At 36.7% G+C, this 14,775-nt stretch overlaps 1 protein-coding gene across 1 annotated transcript; it reads left to right on the top strand.

Moving 5' to 3' along the window:
- Positions 1–6,293: 6,293 nt before the first annotated feature.
- Positions 6,294–14,252, top strand: LOC110445157 (probable peroxisomal membrane protein PEX13). Its single transcript, XM_021489598.1, has 4 exons — positions 6,294–6,414; positions 10,812–11,557; positions 11,886–12,008; positions 12,536–14,252. Exons 1-4 carry the CDS (start codon positions 6,329–6,331, stop codon positions 12,922–12,924), a joined length of 1,344 nt encoding a protein of 447 aa, XP_021345273.1. The 5' UTR covers positions 6,294–6,328; the 3' UTR covers positions 12,925–14,252.
- Positions 14,253–14,775: the final 523 nt, after the last annotated feature.

Consider the following 14,775-nt stretch of genomic DNA (forward strand, 5'->3'; position numbering starts at 1 on the left):
TTTCCATTAAAGTCCTGCAAAGTATTTTTCCTGGAAAGATTCATCAAAGCTATAGTCATGCCGGGTAAAAAACAGTCTCCAATGCGTAATTACATTTTTTGCAGTGGTGAAGGAATCCTTAGTCGATTTCTAACTCTTCGTAGGTACGATTTATGTTTTTAGTTGGCCCTTATATACCACCGTAAAAATGTAAGCTTCCATGTAACCAAAAGGGAAATAAAGCATGGTGAACTGTAATTGTTGACTGTTAGGATTGAATACTTCTGTGTCACTGGCAGGAAGGTTTCCGTAGGGATCAATAGTATGCTACATGTACAAAATGTAGCTATTTAATGAGTGAAAAACGTAACAGTTAAGGTTAATTTACATTTCAAAGCACTCGTAAATACTACCTGTATTACTGAAGAGCTATATTGATTAAAAAAAAAAGCATCGCAAGTAAAATTTACAGCAGAATTAAATGTGCACGATTTGAATTGTTTTAGGTTTTATTCGTTTAGAATTTGATAACATTGTGTACAAATTGAGTTATAAATTGATTTAAGAAATGTTTACAGTAAGCATTAAGGAGTTATAAAGTTGTGTTTGTTAATTACACATACTGGAGGTATTCCGTTAACCTTTTAAGCCAATAAATAATAAATAATTTAAGGATACGTGCACCGTCAAGACACAACATCCGTACAGTTACACGGTGTAAAACAGGTGCGACTGTGGGTGTCCAGTCTTCATGAAAGCTTTCATTGAATTGACAGTGGCAACAGTTGTCCAGATATATACAGAATCATTGAATCATGGCTGGAGGAAAAACAAGACAGTCAAGAAGAAAACGGCAGAATGTCCCGAACACATTCTGTTCTTCTGAGAACAAAACACTTGGATTTTGCGGATGCGATTAACATCAATAAAGACAATTCTGATCCATACATCTTTACTGGAGAGAAATTCATGCAACAACTGTCACCAACAGGCAACGTGCTGCATCGAATGGGGTATCACAAATAGCCAGCAGAACATTTTATTGTAGACGACTAACGTTAAGTTGAACAAACCAGAACTGGGGATTATTTCAATTCTATGATGAAATGATTGCGGAAAATATTCATCTGTGTATTCTGTATTTGGAACCAGTTTCACTGACATGAAATCGCAGTATCAGGGTGATCGGCAGGCGCAGTGGATAGCACACTTGTCTTTCACCAAGGCCCCCCACCCCATGCGCTTACATCCGGGTCACCAAGAGTGATTAATATAAGTTGATAAAACTTGTTTCATAATTGTTGTAAAATTAATAAAGTTTATATTTTATATCAGGGATGTAAGAAACCTTGGACACGATGATGAAGCGGATGATACCAGCAACTGTTCAAGAATCCAGTGAAAAGCACCGCAATGGTTTCGGTTCTCACCGACTTAGTGGCCCGTTCTACATATGTTGTGTAGCTACCCCCACAGGGACTTTAATTTGTTACAGCAGCTATGTTTTTATCTAAACTGATGCGTTCTAATTTATATTAAACGTCTTAGAAGTTTAGATGAACTGTCGATAAAATGGCACCCCAATGATGATGATATATATATACTAGTTTAAAAATTGAGAAATGATTTATGGCATTCTACCAGACACATTGATGAGGATCAAGTTAGTATTTCTTGATACTGAAATGATGAAAGATATTAATCACAGACCAATAGTCACTGTGTTGAACTTGACTCCTGGGTGTGGCCCGATTTATAACTCCGACACAAACGATCCTAAACCTTCACCCCAATGATTACGCTTTTTTTTATATACATTTCAACACTCTATAGCGATGATGAGTCATGTTAAGTGTTTAAGTATCGTATGCCGAAATCGGCTGGAGAGCATGTGTGTATTCCACGTAACTTGTGAAACATGACAATGACATACATGATGGTTGATCTATCGTATTTCTAGTTCGTGAGAAAGAGATTATGAAAACTAGTTATCGCATCACGTTTCAATAATTATAAGTACATCGGCATCATCGGGGGGAGGGGGATTGCTGCGTATTTTTTAGTTCGATACTTGTCTGATTTTAAGTGGGAACCGGCAAGGGGGAATGTCACTAACCATGATCTAGAGCATTGAAGGTTTGGTATAGTTTTCAAAGTCGTTGTTTTTTCTTCGCCAAATCATTTCATTCACGCATTTTCCTTTTTTCGTAACCTAATTGTTTTGTAAATAATAGTTGACATTTCATAGCTCCATAACATGAAAAACATATTCAAGTTAATCCTTATAATGTTATCTACTATACACAATCCCTGTGGAAATCCACTTTTATTGATGGACTCTTTCCTCTTAGAAATTATTGCGCTGCTGTATCAGCCAATCAAAAGCAACGTTACAACTGGCGACGTAATTTTTTACGTTATGGGCTGATAACATATTGTTTTTTAGCCAATGGAAATGCTTGATACAAGCAAGATTAAATTATTGATGTATATTTTTAACATAATCTAGCATGGGGTATGACGTCGGATAGCTCTGTATGAGGTGAGAGAAATATTATTATGGTTACGTTGTTAATTATTTTTCACAAAACTCCAAAACTGTGCATTATTAGCTCTGCCTCTAAGTTCGGCACAGTTCCGGTCCAAGTGCGTTCGTTTATCGCGGAATAATTGCCACCAGGATATGCGACAGCGTTACTGAAGAATCCTAAATCGTATGCGAGACTAATTAAACGGTTAATGAAATCAACAGGTACTTCACAATCTATACTTACTCTTGTAGATCCTGTTTCTAACAATTTTGTTACTTATGACGAAGATAAAGCAAACTTACTTATTAATAAATCACTGTTTTCGTAATATTACACAACTACACGATAGTAACCGTGTACTATTGTTCCTATTGTTGAGCCAAAGCTGACAAAACGTTAAATTCTATAATGGAATTCGAGACGATCTACCGTGAGATATTGAAGCTCGACAAGGCCTCGGGCTGGGATGTAATCAGCCATATATGATGTTATATGTTAAGAAATATATCTCAAATCGTTAGTATTCCACTTAAAACTATTTTTAGTATGTCTTTATCATTAATCATAACGCGTTATTCAATTTGTCTGCAATCCTGTGAGAATAATAGGACAATAAATTTCCAAAGAAGGCAGTTTATTGCTTAATATTATAGTGTCTAATGTCTCATTACTAAATTTATATTTCGTTTCTATAGAAAAGGATGATTCAATAATTTGTTGAACATGGCCGTGCCATTTGCACTCTTTTGACGATTAGTCAGATAAATGGAGAACCAAATAGGTTAATTTTGCCATACTTCATCGGTTGAAACGCATCCTTGCCCTCAGGTAAAAATCGCACTTACGCTGAAGTGCGATTTTCACCTGGGACTGAGGATGTCGAAAGGTAGCAACATACAGTACGTGACTGTTCATTCTTGTCAATGGCAGAAACAATGTTTAACATGAAAAAGCTCGACCAGTTGGGAAACGGTTCAATGAGACAATGACATAGCAGAAATCCAGATTGACATTTTAAAGAAATACCATTTTCCCTTGAAAATAGAAGACATATTTGAAAAACTTTTCTCTCTTTTAGAAACACAACTTAATAATGAGATAGACGGATAGGTTACTAGAAGGTGACAGTCACCTTACCTGAACAGGGGTATAAAGTAAAAAAGTGTTTTCTTCCGTCCACCAGGGAAGGATTCAATTTAAATTCAATTCAAATTAGTCTATTATAGTGTCACATGTAAAAGGTACAAGTATTTTAATCTCTAAAATATGTCTGCTCATCCACCCTTACATCCAGTCTACTATTCCGTCTTTTCGTATTGCAGAGTTATCTACTCTTGTGAGCAGGTATTGATTGTTACGTCATTTGTTTGTGAGAGTAACGTCATCAATTTTTGAGAAAACGACGTAATTTTCTCACACAAACCAATTACGTAACAATCAATACCTGCTCACAAGAGAAGATACCTCTGCAATACGCAAAGACGGAATATTAGACTTACGAGACACTCACTCTTCCCCTATAACGCTAGACTGTAAAAGTATTACATATATGTACATAATTATAAAAGGAAAGAGCCATTGAATAACACTGCCGGAGGTACTAATAGTATTCTTGTCGTAGGTTTAAGTAAGCGGTTACTGATTTTATATGGTCCGACTGCTTTGCCAGAATCAAAAACTGATAATACGAGACATAATATGTCGTTTTCAAATATAACGACACCACATAAAGAATTCGCACATTTTCTCAATATTTACATTAACCATCAATACTAAAAAAGGCGAAAAATGTATTCTGGTGGTTTTTTCTTGGCCACTTTAATCTACTTCGGAATTCCAGATTCAACACTTTTCAGGGGAAAAGCAGATAGTGAGTTTCTAAAACAAAATTAAAAAGAGAAAATGTTTTGAGAGAAAATCCTGAAGAGGATGGATCTCAAAAGAATAGGCTTTATCCTGCCTTCCTTGAACCGAGGTGAAGACAAACACGAAGGATGTAATTCAACTGAAAATACCACAATGGCGGAGAAAACCCAAGCACACAGACAGACAGACAGACAGGCAGACAGACAGACAGACTCAACGTTGAAGAAAGTATCTAGGGAAGTTTTGAAAATGCATGAAATTATGTCATAATATTCTGGCGTTCGTTATCAACGTGTTTTTGTTGTTGTCGAAATAATATTCATGAATCCATCTAAAAACGCCTAAATGCAGACCTTGTGATGGACAAAATATGTTTATCATTCATTTACGTTGCACATAATTATGCAGCACCGTTTCGTACTTTTTCTGAACTCGAGAGTTTAACGGTGGCCTGATTAGGTGATTCAAGTCTATAATCATCTATAACTCGGCGCATCTTTTTCCGTGTGATGATTTTTTTGTAGAAATGAGGGATAAAATGGAGATTACCTGCTGAAACATACTGGGTGGTCGGGTGGCGCAGTGGATAGCGAACTTGCCTTTCACCAAGGAGGACGGGATTCAATTTCCCGATCGGACGTGAAAATTAAGGTATGGGGTCATCTGTCCGACCAAGTGGGTTTTCTCCGGGTACTCCGATTTCCCACATAAAGACCCTCCGTGCGCTAACATCCGAGACAACAAGAGTGATTGATACAAGTTGAAATAACTTGTTTCATAATTGGTGTAAAATAATATAGTTTATATTTGTATTTACGAAACCTACCGAAAAAATATGCACCCATGTGGTTATTTCCAACGGGGTCCATTTCCAGAGGAAAAACAAATCTATTTAATTTTCCCACCGCTATCAATTTCCAATTTCAACACTGAAAACTGACAATGGTTCCATTTCCAACCGGGGATTACTTTCAACGTAACAAGTGATAGGGGAAGCAACTCTCTTTAAAAATCCTGAAATACATTGGTGATTAATATCTTTTAACTGTTAAATCTAAACTACAGATACAATTTAATAAGACTCGTGTCTATGTTAAATGTCTTCAGACCACCTCCACATGTCTTCCGACCGTCCCTATCTGTCTCACAGCCGTTTCAACCTGATCTCCAAACCGACCCCACCTGTCTCCTTATCATACCTATACCTGTTAACCAATCGTCCCCACCTCTCTCCAGAAAAAAAATAACCATAACAAATAATTTATTCTTGTTAACTGAAATTGTCTTACTATGTATTTATGAAGTGTACTCTTAGTAACATCATACAATTACTATATAGACACTTGTGTTCGTATATACAAATTCATGAATACAAACATAGGTGGGAAGTCAAATTCTCAAATTAACATTCTGTATAAATAGTACATTGCCTATCTTAAACTTCCACTAGTTTACAGTTTATTCAGGAGGGTGTTTTAATAGATGTGTTTCCTGTATGTTCTTCAATTGAACTGAATACGCCTTGTCGCTGGCTCCATCTGCAGATACATATTCCTGTCTTTGGAAAACTAGCATTAAACCATTTAACGCTTTCAAATTGTAATGATTAAAAAAGTTTCCAATTTTACCGTCGATAAAACATCTTTTATACAATAAATATATGTTCATTTGATAATCACCTGTTAAACCCACAGGGGCATGGATCGCTTTACTTGTAATATTAAAAAAAAAGGGGTCTCCTATTCTAATAAATACAATAGTAAAGCGATGTAATTATTAGTATAGGAGACCCTTTTTTAATATTACAAGTAAAGCGATCCATGCCGCTGTGTTTTCTCGTTTACGGAAAGTGCCGACGGCTTCCGATTGCCGTGTCTACTTTCGTTTCATACATGTCCTTGACCTTCGCCCTATAGATAAGCGCTCGTGTGACAAGGATTGGACTATGTAAGATGTCTGCGCCTCCGAAGCCTTGGGAAAGTCCGGGAGTAAACAGACTTCAAGGATCGCTCAGTGTACCCACAAACAGCATGTCAGGGTACTGATTTTATCATAAGCATACATGTCAACTATACTTGTGTTTCTTTCATGTCACATATGAATGTTATGTATCGTTATAACAATCATGTTTTATGTTGTTTACCAGAGATTTCGATCGTACCTGACTGAGGCTCTGGGGTCTATTTGAAAAACAAATGTTATGATATCTTACATCAAAGTAATTTCTACATATTCATGTACTTGATATTAAATTTGTGATAATCATTCAATAAGCGTGAACTACCGTCTACGGAGATGACTACAGGTCGGGTTGTATACGACGATAGTTTTACCGATTACTGATCGTTTAGCAGGTTAGGGACATGTTGCATGTTATTAAGGAAGTTGAAAATAAATTTGCATCACAGTATTAGTAAATTAGTAAATAAGCAGTTGAACTTTACTCATTACCAGTAATATGAAGAGACAAAGCCTTAAAGAGCGAGGGTTTTGTTGATCTCAGATATATAAAGTTTACTGATTCAGAATGAGATACATAAAATCTATTGAGATTAAGACCGACATAATAATAGGTGAGATCGGGCAAATTTGGCCCATTTTTATTAAAGTCCGTTCTTGGAAGTATGGCAGCACATCCGTTTTTGAACATTATTAAATTTTCCCTATCGGATGGCTGAACGAGCCCCGTCATGGGATAATTTCAGACGGTCATTCGGGTAAGTACGGCCCCATTGGAAACAGCTTTATTATGACGTTATAAAGCATGCAACGTCAAATTTTACCGACAATTTTACAACTTTTTATGTTTTACATGGGCCGAACTTGCCACAGTATCATTGGCCGAAACTAACCGGGCCCAAATTTATATTTCAATAAATTCTTATTGTACAGCAATATGGTAGTGATTGCTTGGCTTTGCTTTAAGGTATATCATCTGAAGATTACATTAGAGTATTCCTCAACATTTTTTTGTGTGAATGCCCAGCCAACTAAACTGCTAAGATCTTTAAAGTTGTACGTATTAGCTCAAAAACAAAAATATCAGGGGTGGCCAAACTTGCCCCAGTCTCCCGTATGTAGATTTTTTGTATCGTTGATGATTGGTAAAAATGTATTCACAATATAATTTTTGCATCAATGACACCATTTTCAAAGCTTAAGTAGATATTTGTTCTTGTGCGTAACCTATATGATGGGTCGGATGGCACAATGGATAGCGAGCTCGTCTTCACCAAGATGGATGGATTCAATCCCGGTAACCTTCCTGACAATGAGGGTTTTCTCCGGATACTCCGGCTTCCTCCCGCTTTAAGAATTTAATCCCTACAAGCTTCCGTCAGGTCACAAAAAGAATGATTGAAATAAGTTAGGAAAAAACTGTTTGGTAATTGGTATAGAAAAAAGGTGCTTATTATACCTTTGACGATAAGTCTATAAAAGTAAATGTATAGAGATGTTAGTTAAGAAAAAGAAATTAAAAAAAGAAAACATTGTAATACTTTGATGAAACTGAGATTGTCGTTATATCGATATATAGTCTTGAGTTCCTGTTCCATCCTGAAACACCAGATTGAATTTCAAATTTTGTAACTGTCACTGAGATTTGACAGGTAATGATGCCAGATAAAATTAAAAAGTTTCTGTTTGTTACTAGTTATAAATCGGCATGCAATGTGAAAAAGTAATACGTTGCTAGAAAAGGGTCGTTGTCTGGACAGTTATTGTTGATTTTGACATAAATGAATTATCCATTGTTTCTTTTATGAGTGGTGATGCATTGGTAGCAGTGTACAGTAGAGGGTTGTGGCCATGGGTGATATTTTTGTTAAATGGCTAACCCCTGTATAATGATATGTAAAAATATTATAAAAATAAAACTGTACTAAAATTGGTATAAGCATGATGAAGTGGGCTATGTGAACTTCACATTTGTAAAAAAGAAAGAAGATTTTTTTGGTTCGAGAATAAAATTTTGGCCATAATCCGAAAGGGTGCGTACACATGAAAAGCTAGCTTTACAGGAGGTAAAATTTTGACAACAGCACACGACGCAAAATTGCAAAAAATCAAGTTTTACAACTTTACTGGGACCCAGATAATTCTGCAACCAGGTAGGTAATCTTTAATTTCAGACAGAGCTTAGGAAAAAAATTACTAGTTGCGGGGGTCAAATTTTGGGTTAAAAATAGCAATTTTTGGCATTTTTTGGTAATTTTTGATGTGGTAACCATGGTTTTCACACAAGTGACATACATAGAAAAAAGAGGTTTATACACTTCTCAGTACTTTATATGTATTGTAAATGTAATGCAGTTTACAAATATATATACATGTATACATGTGTTGTGTAGGGTAAATCCGCTGTGTTTACATTTCCTCGGCATGTGCCTTGTTTATCAGAGTCGGGCCATTTCTACTGTATTCTGCTACCATACATAAATTATGTAAGACTATAATCAGACTTTCAAAAATGTTAATTATTTCGTTCATATTCTAAACAAATGGAAATCAAAAGCTGATGAAATATTAGACAATAAAAAATAAATGTACACTTTGACCTTATTGGTTTAATGTGGCTCTTTTTGAAAATATCTCCCAGTAAAAATATTAACTGAACCTGGCCATGGTTTATAACAAAATGGATCTTCAGAAAACATCCGCGTTTTTACTTTTTGTGCCTGTGGCAAAAACTGAAATTAAAAAGTCATGAAGCACCGACAAAGAGATAAATGTAACAACCTTCCAAAAATAACCAATGAAGGCCGATTGAGTGTGACGTGCTTGTGACGTCATATTATGATAATCTCTGAACGACGTTTCATCCCTGCTAGTATCAAAATTTATGTGATAGATTTTTTTCACTCAGAATGTGTATTAGTTTTTATCTAAATAAGCAATTAATAAAAAATGGGTATTGTTTTCACTATATGAAGATGTTCATGTATGGGTTGAAACACAATTGTCTTTGCTTCAAGGATACACTTCCCGTGTCGAGACTGGACGTCAACTTTCAGATGAAAAAAAATAAAGGCAATGTGTAGCAAGGGGAAGCAGCTCTGTTTACGCACGCATGTGTTACCATTAAAGAACTTCGCTCGGGCACCATTAAGAGAATTATTTGTTATAGTGTAATGACATGTACTTTTTACATAGATATACAATTTTATACAGTCAATACATTTAGCATATATATGAATCAATACAATATTGAGGAATTCGCAGCAGCTGCCTTATCAGGCGCTAACTTCTAGACCTATGCCACCTGGCTAATATCTCCCTATGTGTGTGTGCCTTTGTGTGTGTTGGAGATGTATTGTGTTCTGTTTTGTAGTGGGACCGTGCTCCAACGGTATCATTTATAGTGCAACCTCACTTGAATGCTACAGCACAGATACTGCAACATCCACCCCAGACCATTTTATGCTCCACCTGGGTTGTTGGAGTTGTGTTGGCAGGAGAAAAACACTTTCTCTGAATATTCCATGCTTACGTCGACTTCGGGGATTGAACCCCGGCCGTCTGCGTGGAAGGCTGGAGTGTTAACCACTCGACCAATCCGCCCATACCTTAATAAGATAGAGGGAATGCAATGAAAAGCAACCAAGTGCCTTCCAGGCATAAGTAACCTAAGCTACAGCCAGAGACTGTAAAGACTCCAGCTACCAACATTTGCCTTCAGAAGAGCAAGAGGGGACATGATAGAACTATATAAAATTATTAATGGATTATACGACCAGGAATGCTGCAATACAGTAGTGTTATGGGAAGACGCTGCTCAACGTCACAGCCGTAAATTCAAAAACGATATACCCAAAACTCTTTTTCAGTAAGATAGGCATCGACATGGAATAAACTACCTGAATATGTTACTTCAGCAAATAACGTTAACAAATTTAAAAATGAACTAGACAACCACTGGAAAAACCAAGAACTTTTTAAAAATTACAGAGCTGCAATCATATAATTGTCAAATTATTTATATTATATGCATAATAATACTTTATTTGTATTTTTTGAGTCTGGTATAGAGGGCTTATGTATAAGCCCTGAACCGAAAATAAACTTATCTTATCTTAATATGTACTTATCGTTCTCTCACAAAAATTAGCATTTTCAACCAGTGAATTTGCTAAACTATTCTTATAATCTAAGATCTAATTATTTCATCTGAAAGAACAACTCAAAATATGTCATTTAAAGGGTGATTTCGTCTCTAGAGGGTATAATTAAACATATTTTATTTAGGTTTTAATTTTGAGCAAGCCAAATCTCCCCCATGGAAAATTCGAAAGTTGGCAAGTATGTGAACTGTTTTCATGTGTTATTATAATGGATAGATGAAAATATTTGCTTTACTGGCTATCTTAACATGAAAATAACATAGAGGCACACAGATATTTCTAAAAATATCAAATATTTTTATTGCCATTACAGAACAGGAGCTTCACTCCCACCATGTTGTACTGGGCAAGCAACACCTGGAGGCAGAGAACCACCACCACTTCCTGGCAGACCTTCCCAACAGGGCATGTATGGCAACCGCATGTCCAATTTCTCCGGGTATGGTGGAGGATATGGTGGTGGTGGAGGATATGGTGGAGGATATGGTGGCATGGGGTATGGGTCCTCCTACACAAGTCCATACAGTAGTCTAGGTGGAGGCATGTATGGTAGCTCTATGGGTGGATATGGCATGGGCTATAACAGATATGGGATGAACGGACCTGAAGATCAGTACAATGGGTTTGCCAGACAGGCCGAGGAGAACTCACGACAAGCCTTTCAGTCTGTTGAGAGTATTGTAAATGCATTTACATCTGTCAGCATGATGTTGGACTCAACATTTCAGGCAGTGTACAATTCCTTCCGAGCAGTTATTGGGGTGGCGGACAATTTTTCAAGACTAAAAATGCAATTAGGACAAGTGTTTTCAGCACTGGCTATATTTCGAATGATCCGATACTTGTACAGGAAGTTGTTGGTATTGCTGCGCCTCCGACCAGCAGGATATGCTGAGGAAGCTTGGACACAAGCTGCAGACTCTGTAGAACAGCTTTCAGCGGAAGCTGCAAAAGATCCAAAGAAATCTACGTGGCCAATCCTTGTGTTTTTTGGAATCATTCTCGGTGCACCTTGGCTGATATGGAAATTTATCAACAGAATGGCAGATCCTTCTCCAGGTAAAACCATGGATTCTGATATTTATATGGATGTGTTCTGACACCTTTAGCTAAGACTAGTGAGTCCCACTTTAACATATTCTGTGTTATCCTATTCTAAACTGTAGTTTTTTCTATGACCTAGTTCTTGTAAAAGTAACTGAATATTTTTTATCCAACCCTTTAAACAACCTCTAGAGAGTTTGTACAGCACAACAGAAAGGAAAATATTGAAAATATCTCCGTACTGAAGTAGCTAGGAAACAGGTACTGAATACTTGTACTAATAACACAAAGCTTGTACGACATATTCCTTTAATATCCTTAAGTCTGCTTAATATTTCTACAGAGAAAAACTGGGCATCAGGTGAAGAGGATCACTTTGTGGCCCGAGCCGAGTTTGACTTCAAGGCTGATTCAAGCAATGAGCTGTCCTTCAGTGCCGGACAAAACATCAATGTTGCCCCAAAAGGTAAGTCATATTAGGGGCCGATTTCCATAGGTAGAGAAAGGGTAAATCTATAAGAACTGGTAAATCATGTACCACATTGCCAGAAACCTTCTTAGAATCCCTCTGCTTTACTTGTAACTCCTCAGATGAATTAATCTTTTACTTTATATGCAATGAATGGTAGATTGTTTTCAGGTATGTTGTATAATTATCAAACAAGTTTCATATTTTATTAAAAAAAAATGGACATGACATTTCATAGTAATATGTATAAGTGCATTCCAGGTTTGATGAAACGTCTCTAATCGCTGTTATAGGATGATGAAATGATTCAGATTGTCAGTCTCAGATGTTAATATAAATGTCTGTCTTAAATTGATCACATTGCGTACTCGGACACATGTCGTTTAAACTTGGATTAGGCAAACTTATTAGACTGAGAGCCAAGTATATTTAAGTTTATGCACAACATTTTATTTTATTTTTATTTCACATATCAATAAAAGTTTGTAAGATGTTGGACATATAGTTTGCTTTTAAAATTTCAGAACTGCAGCCAAGAATGAAAGGTTGGTTGTTGGCTAGTATTGATGGAAAGAAAATTGGTGTCATTCCTGCTAATTATGTGAAAGTGTTAGGCAAGAAGAGAGGTACCAGGTATACACTGGCAGCGAATCTGGAGAACACCACCCCTCCGATGAATCCAGCAGCAACGCCTGCTCCCGAGAGTGCTCCGCAACAAGAAAAGTCCTGTTGCCATGGAGCTAGTAAATCTGTGACCATGTTAGAGAGTTTACCAGAGAATGAATCCCTGGAGAATGTCTTTGAGAGTAACCAAGGAAACATGCCAGGCGCTGACTTGAGTGGCAGTAACAACGCCATCATTGATATGGATGCTGGGGACATTTTGGGTGGGAATTCAAGTAATCTGGAGTAAATTTTCAAATAAGCTGACAGTGTCAAAGTTTTACAACTGTACAGTTTTAAAACAAATGAATTGAAAGTCTTTCATTGCTATACTGTAGATTTTTGTTTTGTTTCATATATACGGATATCTGTGATTTAAAGGCGTGGATATATTTTCAGAAATTACATATCTCCAAATCCTTTACAAAAAGCAATCTGGGAAAATAGATTCCCTTTTGAATACAGTAGTAGCAACATAAAGCACAAATCATTTATATCTATAATTGTTTCTGTCTTTTTTATAAACAAACACTTGGAAATAATTAATAAGCTAATGCCAAGTGAAAATATGCTTCATCCTGGTGACTGTTCATACTTCATACTTTGCTCAATCTGTTAATTAAAATTAATTCTGAAATAACATTTCTCTGTTGTGATCATGGCCTTTTTTTATTTTCCGGTATTAAATTTGAAATAAAAGAGGGATACAATCTTGACTTGATCACAGTTCCTGGCAAAAAGCTTTGTCAATTAACTTTAGTAACATCAAAACTATTCCTTCAATCAAGTTCTTAGCCTTACTGGAATTTGTAGTGAGACTAAAAGACTCAATGATATACAGTGAAGGTTATTCCTTCATGAGGTTCAACAAAATTAAAGGTGGTTTAATTGAGCCTGCTGAATGACTGCACCATTTTATATAGAAAAGAGAGACAATCGGTCCCCTAAAACCCTGGTAGGACAACCAGATTAGGTGTTGGCTGGATTATAGCAAGGTGTGATGGGGCCATGTGACTTCACCACATTCATGTGCTATATATTTAGTACCTATTAAAGTTAAGGATCCCCGTACCACTACTAAACACTGTAACTAAGTGTAAGAACCAATTTTTCCTGTATGAATATAGCTTTTATAAATCATTTCTGAAAAGAAAATCATACTTTGTGGGACTTTTATGACAAAAAAATAATACATAAAAGATGAAGTCTCTGTTGGTAAAATTTCATCATGGCTAGACCAGGATTGGAACCCGGGACTTCTGATTGTTATACTGTCACTCTAACCGACTGAGCTACCCAGTCCAATGGAAGTGCTCTACAGACATACATGTATCCAAAACCAAAATAAAGGGGAGGTTACTGTACTGTTTATACACAGTGCAGTGGGACAGGGATCCTTAATGTGTGCCTTTGATAACACAGATATCTGAACAGATTTGGCTTTAAGTAGATCACAGTAGATTATTTGTCATTGTTAAGGAAACTTGGTGTAACATACAGTTTTAGGTCAATAAAGAATTTTCCATGGTTTGCAGACTTTTAAGTACAGATTTGTGAATATGTTCTGTATCTCTTCTTTTTTAGGTCACCTGAGCTTTAGCTCAAGTGACCTATTGCTATCCGTTTTCGTCCGTCGTCGTCCGTCGTCCGTCGTCCGTCGTCCGTCGTCCGTTAACATTTTACATTTCAAACTTAAAGTCAAGTTCTGCTGGGCCGATTGAACTGAAAGTTGGTAGGAATGATCGCCTCATGGTCCTGACAAAGTGTTGTTATTTTTCGGGTCGATCAGAAATCCAATATGGCCGCCACGGCCGCCATTTTGAAAACCTATTTCAAACTTAAAGTCAAGTTCTGCTGGACCGATTGAACTGAAAGTTGGTAGGAATGATCGCCTCATGGTCCTGACAAAGTGTTGTTATTTTTCGGGTCGATCAGAAATCCAATATGGCCGCCACGGCCGCCATTTTGAAAACCTATTTCAAACTTAAAGTCAAGTTCTGCTGGACCGATTGAACTGAAAGTTGGTAGGAATGATCGCCTCATGGTCCTGACAAAGTGTTGTTATTTTTCGGGTCGATCAGAAATCCAATATGGCCGCCAC

The sequence above is a fragment of the Mizuhopecten yessoensis genome, unplaced genomic scaffold, assembly GCF_002113885.1.
Source record: "Mizuhopecten yessoensis strain PY_sf001 unplaced genomic scaffold, ASM211388v2 scaffold2091, whole genome shotgun sequence".
In the NCBI taxonomy this organism is placed as follows: Eukaryota; Metazoa; Mollusca; class Bivalvia; order Pectinida; family Pectinidae; genus Mizuhopecten; species Mizuhopecten yessoensis.